Genomic DNA, 14854 nt, shown 5'->3' with positions numbered 1-14854 from the left:
GAGATAAACGCAGGGGTCAGCAGATGTTTATATCAAAGTTTAGCAATTGTTTAAGAGCACCTTGGTTTCTTAATGTAATTCAGTTTCTGTAAAAACAAGATTTTAACCCAGGACGCAGTGTGGAAAATGTGTATATGATGGTGTTAATTTTGGCAGCTATTTTAAGGTTAAGTCTGAGTCTTGAGATGAAAATGCTTATAAGTTTTAGTCACGTTTAGTCATTTTTATCTGTTATAGTTTTAGTCAACAAAAACTCAAAACATTTTAGTCAACAAAAATTCACAACATTTTTGTCAAAGTGTTTTTTCTATTTAGATTATCCAATTAGGCTAATTTGTTGAGACAAAATAAAGGATCATCCAGTTAGACTAATACAGGTCCCAAAAATAAGAATCAAGTCGATGTAATTTAGAGATCATTTTGAAAAAATAGGTCTAAAATTTTATTTGAAAAGCTCAAAATCTCTCTATTTATGGTCTCAAACACCACAAATAATTTTTTAATGACTTTTATGCCACCTCAATTCCATTGTTTTTGATTAAGAAACCGCACTCAAAGTGTCATGTGATGAGGAACAACCAATCACAGCCAGCAGATATCTGTTCTGTCTTCTTTAAAAAAATCAGCCTGTGGAAAATATGGAGGAGAGGTCGATCATTTCAGTGCAGGGCTACCCAGAGCTTCACGATTAATATTTTATTGCTCACCTAGAAGAAGATCAGCTCTGATCTTGGGATTTCTTGTAAGTAGGCTATGATAGAGTGCTGGTTATGGTCCTGTAGCACTATCATGCACAACCTGCCTCTGCGCCCTTGAAAGTTCACACAAGAGTAGCAGCAAGCACTCGATCTCACACTTTCCAGGCAGTAAAACGTGCAGCATATGTCTCGCTTCTTAATCAGCAGCTGTTAGTGGGAACCACTTGTCTGCTGTAGCTGCGAAGTTATAAGTAAACACTTGTTGAGTCATTTTGCCAAAATTTAAAATATTTTTTCTGACTTGTGCTCTACATGCCAAGATATGCTCCGCCCTCAGCAGCAGATTTTCTGTTGTGTGTGTTAGATATAAAAACAAAAAGCTGTTTAACTGGCCAAAGACACTTTACTTTTTGGGTGTAATGTTATACAGCAAGCTGGAGCAGCACAGTGGTGTGCTGGTTCGAGCTATCATAAAAAAACGTATCAAAAAACACAAAAACATATATAAAAACACACAAGAAAAGTTTTAAAAAGTAAAAAATACAACACAAAAGGGAAATTTAAAAGCAATGGTTGAATAAAAAAATCAAATCAGAGCAGTGCAAGACTTAAGTGCAGTGTCAGGAGTAAGGCACAGTATAACAATAATGATAATCCTCTAAAACGAAATTAAAGAAATGCCTTTAGCTACAAATAGGTCTTTAAAAGTGATTTAAAAGAAGATAGCGACATAACAAGCTAGAGTTCCTCAGGCAGATCATTTAACAACCGAGGAGCCCTAACAACAAACTTTGGCCAGCTTTCGTCTTTAAGCGTGAGGTGGGAACAGTCAGCAGGTTCCTGTCTGGAGATCTCAGGTTGTGGACTTGTTGGTATGGGGACAGCATTTTAGATGAATATTATGGGGCAAGACCATGACGGACTTTAAAAGTAATAAGTAAAATCAATCCTAAAACAAAAGCAATGGCACCTCTTAGAAAGAGGCATCTGGGCTCAAATCTCTGGTCAACTTTGGCCCTTCTGTGTGGAGTTTATATGTCGTGTCAGCGTGGGTTTCCTGATTCTCCAGCTTCCTTCCTCAGTCCAACACATGCAGGTTAGCTTAAGTGTTGACTCTAAAGTGCCCATACATGTGCATGTAAGCATGAATGGTTGTTTATCTCTATATGTAAGCTTGGCGACCTTCACCCTGTGACCCTGAAGAGGATAAGTAATACAGATAATAACTGAATGCACAGTTACAGCACCTTTATATGAGCCTGAGGCAATTTTTATTCATTCAACCGCTTCATTTCATCGCCATTTTCTGCACCGTTATCTCATTTAAAAAGGAAAATATCTCAAGCAAACATAAAAATATTCTAAGAAAATGTCAAAATATTGTCAATTTCTTCCATTTTCATTCAAATGTATTCTTCACTACATCGTAATTTGCATGTAATTACTGGGATGGATAGCCTGCAGCGGATTTTTATTGCAAAGCGCAAATTTGCCGTGGACAAGAGTTTATGTTTTTTGTCAGCGGTTTTATACAAGCAAAGAAGCATATAAATGGAGTTCAGCACCTCGAGCAGCCGTCAGGTCTTTTGTTGATGCTTCCACACTCGGCTCCTTAAGTTGTTTACTTCTGTAACATCTCATTCAGCCGGGGATGTGGATAACCTTGGCAGAGGGGTAATGGCACATGAAAAACACTCAACGAAGACTTGGATTTATTCACACAGTGTCGCCCGAATAAATGGAGATCGACACAGCATCGTCTCATTTTTTGACTGAGAACAGAATCGTATTTACTGTAGTCAGTAGGCGGAGGGGTTGTTACATAAACACCCAGATATTCGTATGTGGGAGTTGTGCCTGTTGGTTCTAGATGAAGAAAGTTTTTAGTTATTCACAGTCATTGTGAGGCAAACTTCCATTTTTTTAACAAACCGTTGTTCCTGCCAGAGAAATAAACAAAAGAAGCTCCCACGTTTCACTTCACGTTTCATTTATTTAGTGGTCGGTACAAAGAAAGAGAAGCTCCACTGGGACAGAAGCAAGGCCTCTCTCAATGACAACTCAACAGTAGTTGCTCAGGGAAGAGAGACTGTTCAAGCTTAAGTTCATGATTTATTTCATTGGGTGTGCTGACAGTCGGGGAATCTCGCTTTATTGAGCAACGATGCAAAGGCAGCAGTTACATCATGTCACTGTTGGAGCCACAGATATTTCACGCTCCACATGAATCATGAATTACTATCCACACACAATCCATGTGTGTGTGGATCTGTTTCTGCTGTACATGGATATATATGACATGCATATACACATATATAGAATATATGTACAGGCAGTGCATGTAATAGTGATAGTACTATTAATATTATTATCTGGGTAAAATGAGTGGGATTTTGTTACTTTTTCTTTCTTTTCGTAATCATGTTTTCTTCTCATTTCTTTCTTTCTTTCAAAACAAAAAATATTTATATATTTATTTATTTATATCTTATACATCACAGGTCATTCTAAGCCAGCAGGGGTAGGGAGGGGAGAGGAATATCAACACCTGAAAAATCTGAAAAACATATGGGCACACATGGATGAGATGTGGCTATTTATATATGATACATTATTATACTCTGCACAAACCCAAATAAAAATTTGATCACAAAAATTTTGTATGAATCAGTACTCTTCAAGGGTAATGTTGGTATTTTCCAACCTTGACCCAGGGAAATGGTCGGTCAGCTTTTCGACCAAAACAAAATAAATCATTAAAAAAACCCATCTTGGTTCATCTTTCCACTGTTCCAACAATCACCTACTCTGGTTTGGTTGACATAAACCCTAAATTTGCCCAATTAGACGTGAAAATATGCTGGTTATATACATGCTTTAATAATTGTTTATTTAAGCCGAGTCTGGTGGGTTTGGTGATGGAATTTTTAGGCTGTCTCTAGTTAAACAAAAATTTCAGTCGCTGCAGAGATCCTTTACATACAACTTCAGACACTTAAATATTAAGCACTTTGAGTGCATTTGCATTGAGGGTGCAAATATGCCCAGAGTAGTTACATCGCAGCCTGTTTCACTGCTGCCGGCTGCAGTCGTCTCATTAAATGCTGGACCAGTTTAAGAAATTGTTCCTATCAGTCATTTACACACAAAAACGCAGAAAATAGGGTCCAGGTTGAAAATACCAAGCTTACCTGCACTGTGCAATTGGTTTGAAAAGCTCACGTCCTCATTATGCCAAATCTGAGGCAGATGCAGGATTTTAGAGGTTTAGACGATACTGAAGAGAGTAAACTGCTCGCACCATGCTGTTTTTTTGGTTTGGTTTTGTTTTGTTTTTCCGGTGTCATCAGTGTAATTTCATTCTCTTGGTAATTTTCTGCTTATTCATGTGCAAAAATGGGGCTTTGTGGTCGAGGTGTGCTGATGCATACAAACAGGCTCATCCAAAGTGCGACCTTAGCCGAATAATGAACAGAATTCTTTGAGCATGGAAACACACTCAAGGACTTTTTCTTTCTGTGGTTCAACCTGGAGCCTCGAGCCAGTTAGCTTTCATTTTTCTGTCTCTGTGGCATCGAGTCTAGACGGAGCTGACAGAGAAGCACAGAGCCTGTAAATTCTCTGGGGTCACAGACAGATGTAAAAAGGCCGTCCTGGTCTGAGGACTACAGGTTTGTCGTAATTTGACGAGTGACCTTTCCGCTCTGTCTCCACAGACCCACACCTTATTCTCACTGCTGGGGCTTAGTCATGCCTATGTGACCAGTATTGGCAAACTGGTGGGAGTGGTGGCACTGAAAGAGGTAAGAAACTTAACTTTTACCTATGTGTGTTTTTTGTTTTTGTTTTTGCCAGGCGTAATCCTGGAGTGGATCATGTGTGTGTTATTTTGCGAGTTTGTGTATCTTTATGTCTGCAGCTAATCTAACAGACTACTTGACCAATCATCCTAATATTTTGAGTGCACATTTTTGACTGTACGCTGAAGGAACTGTCATGGTTGCAGTGATTCATAGTTGTTAAAAAAAAAAAAAAGTGCCAGATTCACTCCCTTACTTACTGCTGATTCTTTACTCCTCTTAACTGGACAGAAAGGGCCGCAAGTTTTCCAAAAATCGTCTCAGTCAACAACAACAAGCCATACCATCTACTGGAGGCCATATTTTGGTCTTTGTCATGGCTCAGAAAGTGACATCCATAGAAAACGTAGGTCTCATTTTGAACAGGAGCATCTGCAGATTAATGCTGATTAACCTGCTATGATCCGCTAAAGTTAGGCACAATACGAGATAAGATGGGGAAATTCACATGGTCACAGCAGCTATATGCAGATATATACAGCAGATGAATAATTCTACATTTTTGTTATTTCACCGCCATTTTGACTGTAAGGGTGCTGGGAGGGACACTGCCATTAGGCACAGATGTGCCACATTCAGGCTGTTCTGTCTATCACACGGTACTGTACCTCAACAGGAGTATTTGTTCATTTGATTTGATTTTTCTTTGATATCTGTGTTTCTACCATAAGTAATTAAGCAAGTTATGTAGTTAAATTTGTTTTTCTTTAAAAAGAAAGGCTTCTTTGTTGTACTGTAGCCTACAGACAAACTTAATATGGTCAAAAGTCCAGCTGTGAACAACATGGATCAGAGATTTGTTGCTGTTTTAGTCATTAAAATTACACTTATCCACATAATAAGGTTGTATCTCTATATCACATACAGTGCCTGTGAGCAGGAGAAATTTGTCTGCTCTGTACAATGTGCAATGGCCTCATCATAAACAAACAAGGTGCATGTTCTTATGAATTTCTGGTACGCTTCTGCTGGAATTACAGAAATTGTCTAGTGAGGTCGCGATTAGTGTGGGTGGCTGCACGGTGGAGATCTGCACTCACTGTTCCGATTATCATCATTTTTTATTTTTTAACTGAAACTCTTGTCTTATGGAGGTCACCTGGAACCAAAAGCAAGAAGCATACTTAATTAAATTCCCATTGATCAAAGTCAGGAAAAAGCCCTCCCCCTTTTTTAATACACTCACATTTTGGAAGTCCTGTTTGCTGAGACTTTGGAGTCCAATTTGCTCCTGATTTAGTTTTAGTCTCATAAGCATTTTTTGTCACAATCAATATCTCTCTGTATGATTTAGGCTTTCTTTGATTTACCTCATCCTTTGCCTCTACTCATTATTTTCTTCATCTCCACCTCTTATGTCACTCACTCTTGCCAAACAACATCTACTCCATAATTTTATTCAGGGAAAAGGATATTTTATTATTTGTCCTTGAAAATTCATGAAAAAGTTGTGAAATTTTGTCCATGAAATTGTGGGAACCCAGATTACTATGCTTTCTTTTTGTGTCCTTTCCTCTTATTCCTCTCCCTTTTTCTCTCCACTCATACTTTCTATTTTTCTACTGTTGTTCCCTCTGTCCTCCTTTTCTTTCTCTTCCCCTCTCTCCTTCTTCCTTCCATCTATTTCCAGCTCCAAAAAGCCATCGAGGGCTCCACGCGCTCTGGCGTCCGGCTCCGTCCTCCGCTCGCCAGCTTTCGCGACATCAACAACCACAACTCTGTCTCTAAACCTCCACCTTCCTCTCCCACTGCTCCTTCCTCTCCGACCTCCTCACCCTCTGCTCCGGCTGGCCCTCAGCCTCCATCCCCCTCTCCCCCTCACCACCACCACCACCACCACCATCATCATCATTACCACGAGAATGAAACGGAGGTGTGGATCGAGGGCGTGACAATGGAGGTGGAGGACAGCAGCAGCAGCGCAGGAAGCGGCGGTGTCAGCTGCAGCACCGGCGCCTGCAGCTCGGCCAGTCGGAGCTGCAGTTACAACAGCAACCTCACCCTTCCTCCCTCCACTACTCCTCCTCCTGTCCCTTCTTCCTCCACTACTCCTCCTCCTGTCCCTCCTTCCTCCACCACTCCTCCCCCATTCCCTTCTTCCTCTACTACTTCTCCTCCCTCCCCCACCCTGAGGCCTTTACAGAGACTCCTTGAGGGGGATGAGGACAGTGATGATGAGCCAATGGTTTAGTTTAGACCGGAGTGATAGTTATGTTTTTTTTATAATGGAAAACTTTTTTAATGGTGTGAGTTTCCTCTTTTGTTCTTAATTTGTTGCTTTGTTCTTTGGACACCCATTTACCTCTTTTTGTCACCACTTCGATAGCAAAAAAAGATCTGTTTGATTGAAGCTACGCCAATTTAGGCTTTATTTTTCTATTTTTAAGGACAGTTTATCCCACCCATACGGACTCTGTCTGCTCATTTCACAGACCTTCGCCCACCCCCAGCCTCTCTGTCTTTCCTTAATGAGCTCTGTATGTTTTTTCTTTTTTTTCCCATATTTTTCTTGCTTCATTTCCTCCTCATTTTCTCTTTCTAGTTGTTCTTCTCACAGTCTCAGGGGTTCATCCACTTAGGTTGTGTCCTTGCTGCTGATGTCCACTGTTTTAAATTTTTACGTCAAATGTTTAACATCCTTCATTATTATTTTCTTTTCAGAGGGTAATAGCATTCAAAACAGCATTAAGACAATTATGGCAACCAAAACTCAGCATTGAAACTCTTAAAAATGAATTATCACGGTTAGTGGCTCTCTAAGGCAAGTTAACCCACCTGTTTAAGTGGAACTGTTCTCTCCAGGTTCATACATATACATATTTTGGGTTTCTACTAGAACATGTTTACATGGTTTAATGTTCAAAAAACATTTTATTGTAAGGATGCTGTCTGAGCTGGAACACCTGTAGTCACCCCTCATGTGAAACTCATTTTTAGCACCTGTCTCTTTAAGCCCCACTCCCTAAAAAAGCCCGGACTGCTCTGATTTGTCTGCGTTTCCATGTTTTCTCTGCCTCTGTAATAGAGTGCTCCAGGGATGACGTTTCTCTGTAGGCCAACGTGGAGCATCACCCTGGTTCCTTCAACAAAAAGCTAATGGGATTTTTCCATTGGAGTTATTACGATGGCAGCTCTGTGGCAAAAAACAAACAAAACTGTTTATTTTGCCACCACTGTGAGGCTTTAAATCAGTGTTCGGCAAGGTATGGCACGCTATAATGTTCTGCAGTCTCATTCAGCCACTTCAGCAGCTGTCTTTTTAACCTCCTAAATTGAATTTCTTTACAAATTCTTAACAATACATGTTTCAGAAAAAATCAGATCCTAAACAAGGGTTAGGCTACATGTTATAGTGTAAGCTGCGTAATGTAAACACTTTAGAAAGAAATCTGTCACAATCTGACAGCAGCTTGTCTCAAAAGTGAAAAAACAGTTCGAAATGGAGTGTGCAGAACAGTTTTAAGTTTTTGTTCACAGGGATTGCTTTTACATATATTTACCTCCTTATGTGAAACTTTGGCCATACTAATTTAAACATCCAAAACTATAACATTAAATATAGAAAATAATGAAAAGCACAATAGGCTCCCTTTAATTGTAAATATTGTACTTCGCAGATCGTGGAAAATTCACATAGCGAAAACATTGCAGTGGAATAGATGTATAATTTACTCCTGTAATTTGCATTGTACTATTTTGGATTTTGATTGATTGATTAGCCACATCTCTGTGTCAGAGCAATTTTCAGCACAACATATGTTTCATCTTTGTGTTTTTATTAAGATAGTGTTCTGTGTTTAAGAGTAATCCAAACCAGAAGTGCACCCAGTGAACTCCTTCACAGTAGTTGTTACCTGATCGTTTATGTGTATTTAAAAAGAGGTTTTTATTGGATGAGAGCGGGAGCTATTGATTTTTTGAGCTGGCAGCAGACCATCTGGATAGCAGTAGACTAATGGAGCTGCTCAGTCCGCTGTGGAAGATTGGCCAAAGCCCCAAAACGACCTCCAAATTGTGTGCTGACCTTGTGAATGCAGCCTCAGAGCTCATCTCATCACGGTTAAGTTGATAGATGGTTTAGCTGAAGGCGGCTGACGACAGCCGAACCCCGCTGCACAGGTCCATTTTTTCCCATTTTCCCTAACAAGCATCTCTTTCAGTTTTTTGCAAAAATCTCAACTACTTCGGATAACTAATGATGAAGATGTTGCACTATAATATGCAAACACATAAACAACAACAGAAGCTTTTTATTCAGAAATGTGAAATGATTCATGCTCCAAAAACAGTGACAATAACAAAGTGATGACTAACACTCATGACAGTGATTGACAGCTGACATTTTGTTACGTAACAGCTATATCTTAATTGAAGACGCAGATGCATGTTGACAGATATTTTCCAGTTAATGCATTAATTAGCTTCAGAAATGACTTCATTAGCAATAATATTTGATACAGACCTCTCACGATCATTATATCTGCTCATGTGAGACTTCCTTCTCTTAGCAGCTACAAAGTCTTTATTTTTATTCTAGTGCACAAAAAAGTGACATCTTCTCTTGTTTTATATTCTGAAATTAGAGCAAATAATTGCCCTATTTACTCGAGTGAGAGCAGAGAGACTTAAGTATACCAGTTCATGAACACAAATGGTGAACTAAATGAAGCTAAAAGCTTCGTAGAGTTTCAAGGTTAGGAGATATTTCTTGTTGATTTCAGCCCCACAAATGACACTTTTGACTACACACAGTTTTTAAATTGATTATTAATGTCAAAATGTCAGAATAATGGAACTTTAAACCCAAAGTTAGAACAAAATTACAGTTCACCAATCTACCCTCTAGCCTCTTAGTGGACATGGACACTTGAATGGAGGTTTTCTTTTTTTTTTAAACAAATGCAAAATTAAATTTTGATGAAGAGTGGAAATCCTGCTTATTTAAAATCAGTTACTGCTATATATACATAAAATATCTGAAGAGCTGCTCAATGATTACCCTAAGGGAATACCCCATCCCCCCAAATTACCAATTGTGTACCAATATCTCCTCCCTGTTACATGGAATTTATGACAAAATCTTTGTTTTTCTTTCATGCCTCTACAGTGATCCAGAATTTTGATGAATTAAAGTCAAAACATCTGTTTACAAGCTCTTACAAAACCTGTGCATCCATCTTAACCAATGTCTCGTTTATCCAGTCGTATGCTCGGTACTTCACAAACAGCCCTTTCCAACTGGGAAACTGAACTGAAAGTTAAACTAAAATGTACTCTCTTCAAAGTCAGACTCCATTGACAAAAACACTATTTCAACTCTTCAAACATGGTCTATCACTGTTTTCTTTAGGTTGTTTGTGGTATTTTGTGATTTTGATGTTTTAACGAGTTTCAGAAAAGTCACACATGAAACAAATATACTAACTGATTGAGGCAGTGATAGACCAGCAACTCCCGTGTTCAGCGAGGTAAATTAACGTTTTTGTCAACTGAGTGCAGCTCTGAAGAGAGCGTAGTGTGTTTTATTTTAAATCAATCGGTCAATTAGACTTAATTTGTGATGCACTTTTCATACAAATATACTGTAACACAAAGTGCTTCACACAATAAAGCCAGAATCCACACACACACACACGCGTGCGTGTGCACACGCACGGTCACACACATGCACAAGCACACAAACACATGAAAAAAAACAAGACTGTCATCAAGTAAAGCACTAGAAAATAGGAGTATCCGAAAACCAGGAACTGAAGGAAGTGTACCAAAGTGAGGAAACAACCAGAGGCAGAATAAAATTCATTCATTTGAAGGATAGAAAATAAATAAATAAATAAATAGATAAATAGATAAAATTATAATATTAATAGTAAAAGATAATTAAGTGAAATACTCAAACTGTAAATAAGAGGTAAATGACAGCATAATAGCACAAACTGAAATGATAAATAAATATGTTAAACTGTGAAACACGCTAAAATAAAATGTTAATAAACAGTCAACAGATAAATAGATAAAGTTCAATTAAAAGCTAAACTAAGAGGGTAGGTCTTTTTTTTTAAAAAAATATCAACAAGCTCAGTTCCCCATTTTTGGAAGGGCTGTCTGTTTGGGAAGTACTGAGCACATGGCTGAATAAATGGGACTTGGATTTTACTGCTTGAGTTGTGTGAGAGTTTTTTTTTTGTTTTTTTTTTTTTTGCTGTTATTAAACATGGACCCCTTTTTTTAATTCATCAAGATTTTTGCTGTTTTTGGATTCTCCAATTGCCAATCGTGCATGCAAGAAAAAAAGTTTTCTTCAAGATTTCCGCTGTAAACAGGATGAGTATTTGATATGCAAATGATCATTTAGGAGGTGAAGTATTTAATAACTGCATTCATGTATTGTTGGACTTTTCTCCTTGTGATGCACCCTCCCCTTTAATTTCTTACTCCATTAGCCCTCACACACTCTTCTTATCTCCTGGATTCATTTGCTCAGGTGCTGCCTTAAAAGTCTTTAAACCTGCAGATTGATCAAACCGCTTTTTCTTTACATCAGTGTGAATTAAATTGTGTGTCTATTTCTTAAGAGGGCTCTGTACTGGTCTAAGTGATAACGTCTTTTGTTCGTCTGTTGTTGTGGTTGATATATTTATTTATTTATCTTTTAGTAGAATCAAATGTTATCTCCAAATTTATAAAACTGTGAAAGGTGTAGCAAAATAAAGTTTTATTAAGTGAAATGCTTTATTTGCACTCATGTGATTGAATTTTACTTCCATTTGCACAGGTCACAACAGTTTTACTTGGTCACCTGGAACAAGAGCTCAGTCAAGGTAGGCAGAAATAATCATTTTTGCAATGAAAATATCAGGAGATGATGTAAAGTCTTTGAATTTTTTCAGTACAAGAAAAAAAGAAAGAAGAAAAAAAGATTTTTTGAGATATTGTGATTCTGATACATCAAACATCGAAAGTAAATCTATCACAAATTGGTCACAAAGTACATTCCCTGTTCTTTTTCAGTGTAACCCCAAAATAAATATAAAAGTATTATTAATTTAAATTTGCAGCTTACTGTAACACCTCAAAAGCACATATGATTGACTGTCATATTAAACTTCACTTAATTTTGAAAGGATGACAGGAGTTTTAGATCCACTTCTAGTTTCTTCTCTTAATTGCCTTTTTTATCTCATGTTATTCTGTAAGAGTAGGTGTCACTTCTTCTGGAAGCCTTGTTTTGAAATGCAAATAATTTAAGACATTTAGTTATTGCTCCTTTGCAGACTATTGTGTGGTGAGGGATTTAAAATGATGGGTATCCCATTTTGGAAGAAAACTTCTATCACCTGGCGGCTTGCATGGACTCCATGGAAGTAATTAAAGTGACTGAACACCTGTTTAATTATACAGCATGACTGACATCTCAGTGATTTCATTCTGACAAAAATGCTACAATAAGTTTCACTTTCTACCCCTGAAACAAACATACATATTTTTCCTCTTACCTGTGGTGCTATTTATCAAACTAGATTGTTTTGGTGCGAGTTGCCGAGTGTTTGAGGTATCAGTATAAATAAGTTTAAATAATTTATGAAATATAGATATGTGGTAATAACTTTTATAATGAGATGTAGAAATTCGGTCAATGTATGTGTGTGTATATGTAATATATTTATAGAAAATGAAGATTAATAACAGTTTGTGGAGAAGAGAAAAGATTAAATCAGTGTAAACTTCTTCGTACCTCTTTTTGGGCATGTCAGTGCTTGTAAATGGAATTTATTTTGTTAATGCTTTTCACTTTCTTCTCCTGATTTGTTGGAACTAATTTAATGTTTTTTTTACGTCTGAAATACATTTTCATTCATTCATAATGGAACTAGATGGCACTCTTAGCACTTCTGGTACTAAAAGCGCCAAAAAAGACATTTAAAAACTCAACAGCGATGTCTCTTTCCAGAAATCATGACGTAGTAACTCATAATAATCCACAGAATTTATTGTTAGCAGTTTCATGTAGGAACTTTTGTCTTTGAATTTATAAATTATAAATGAGATATTTTTTAACTTTAAAACATGTATTGCAAGCTAAGAGCTGGGATGTTTCCTCGCACTTCTTCTCTTCCTTCTGTTTGTCATCTCGTGCACAACAGGTCAGCACCCCTCACTGCGTCTAGTACGCATGGCGACGCAGCACGAAGATGTTTATCACCACTCTTCACTCTGTTATTTACATTTACATCTCTTCCACAGCTGGCGAGGCAGAAGCAGAAACTACCAACCAATTTGGCCTTGCAGCCCCCCTTTCTATATCTCTCTTTTTGCATCTCTCTCTCTCGGTTCTTCACATTTTCTGTCACTTTCTCACTTTCTCTCTCTTTCCCTCTTGATTTTGCCCATAAAAACTCCTGGCTAAGTGCCATTCCAGCATGAGACAGTTCACAACATTTTCATAAAAAACTAAATAAACGTTAATTTGGCGAGAACCCGACCCGATTCAAGCCCGAGGGAGGAGTGAGAAATTACAACCCGGCCAGAACCAGGCGGGTCGGGTAGAGAAAGCTCCAGCCTCGCGTCCATGAGAAGATACATGCTTCTCTCTGCACATTGATGCTGTTGTTGGGCGTAGTTTGGCAGAAAGAAAATAGTTCCTACATGAAACTGCTCACAACAAGATCTGTGGATTATCCTGAGTAATCGGGTCATGACTTCTGGAAAGAAACATTGCTTTTGAGTTTTTAAATTAAATTTTTTGTCGCTCACACAAGTCGAGCAGCATTTAGTTCCGTTATAGTAGAGAGAAGGCAAACGTCTCTACGGCCGATATCACAACACTCGACAACTCGCGCCAAAACAAAGCACGTTGTTAAATGGCTCTACAGGTTGGAAGAAAAATATGTCGTTTTGATTTGGGGGTGAACCGTCCCTTTTATTTTTTGGTGTCCCTCATTTCCTGCAGTCAGGTGCCACTTTATAAAACTCAAACTGTGTTCGGAGACTGAAGGATTTACAGGAGGACATCTCTGAGCAGCAAGAGGACAAACAGAGGACAGATGATTATCGCAGCGGTCAGGGGCATCTCGGGTCTTTATTGCTAGAGTTTATGAGTGAATCATCCTCTGCAGCAGCTGTAGGTAGAATCTCTTAGAAGAGATTATGTAGAAAACAAACTCACAGTAAAACTTGTTTTCTTTTGTATGTTTCTGTCGGCACTTGCACAAATACACACCACTAGCCGCTGACCACAACCTCCAGAAAGATCTCAGAAGGATAATAGCACTTGATTGGACAAGGGCACTTGTTTGCCTCCAGACAGTGATGAAGGCCCAGTGTAATAAATGAGGCTGTTGTGGTGATCACAACAGTTCAAGTGGAATTGATGACTACAAGAAAACCTCTGACCTTCACACTGCAGAGTTAAAAATAAACAGCAGGGCACTGAGGTCATGTCCGTTCTTTGTCTTTCTCTCTACGACTGTGTGTTTAATACGTGTGTGTACTGAATGTTAAGAGAGTATTTTACTATTTGTGAGTGTCTTGATAGTCTTTTTTAGGCTCTATTTGAATTTTGTGGCTTGTGAGTGAGGATGTTAGTGGAAAGTGATGACATTTTGGCTGTTTGGCTCACAAGACTTGGTTGGAAATAGGATAAAATAAAGCCAATGAAGTCTAGGCATTTGCAGTTTGCTCGAAGTTGCATGAGTAGGTACTGGGAATGCGACGTCCTCACAAACATTACGGTGATTTGTGCTCTCATATTTCTATTTTTGTGAGGGACCAATGTTTGACTTAGAGTGTGAGGACATTTTTTCTGGCCCTGCCTTTATAAATGTTAACTTTGGTTTTTCACCCTATGTTTTTGTTTGTAAGAGATAAATGTAAATAATTTTTTTGGTCCGGTATTGAGAGAAGGTGCTGCAGCGGCAAAACAGGCTGCAATATAACCACTCTGGGCATGTTTTCAGTCTCAGATTATTATTCCAAGCATCTGATAACATTATGGAAAGGATATGATCCCTGAAAAGATACATATTTTTGTTAATATGTAGGTATATTTTTGTTTAGCTAGAAACGGCCCCATAATTACCAAAGCCACCAGACTCTATTTAAATAAAATGTAATTGTAGCTGGTATAGGGACAGCATATTTTTACCTCTAACTGGATGAATTAAAGGTAAATTTCAACCAACCTAGAGCCAGTGATTGTTGTAACACTGAAAAAACAAACAGAAATGATTCAGTGTAGGTTTTTTTTTTGGCTTCTGTTGACTGTGAATAAAATGTGTTTCATGCTTATAAAATTAC

At 38.1% G+C, this 14854-nt stretch overlaps 1 protein-coding gene across 1 annotated transcript in view; it reads left to right on the top strand.

Annotated features, from left to right (window-relative positions):
• The window catches only part of LOC121957637 (chloride channel protein 1-like), a 49014-nt gene extending 37728 nt beyond the window's left edge, over positions 1-11286 (top strand). Inside the window, exons 23-24 of the mRNA XM_042506335.2 lie at positions 4415-4501; positions 6189-11286. Of these exons, the coding sequence (XP_042362269.2) occupies positions 4415-4501; positions 6189-6749 (648 nt within the window). The 3' untranslated portion in view covers positions 6750-11286. The remainder of the gene's footprint in view (positions 1-4414; positions 4502-6188) is intronic.
• The last annotated feature ends 3568 nt before the right edge of the window (positions 11287-14854 follow it).

Source organism: Plectropomus leopardus, chromosome 17 (genome assembly GCF_026936395.1).
Source record: "Plectropomus leopardus strain MGB_pleo_1.0 chromosome 17, ASM2693639v1, whole genome shotgun sequence".
NCBI lineage: Eukaryota > Metazoa > Chordata > Actinopteri > Perciformes > Serranidae > Plectropomus > Plectropomus leopardus.
The sequence above is the reverse complement of the archived record's forward strand: the minus strand, read 5'-3'. Positions and strand labels throughout refer to the sequence as shown.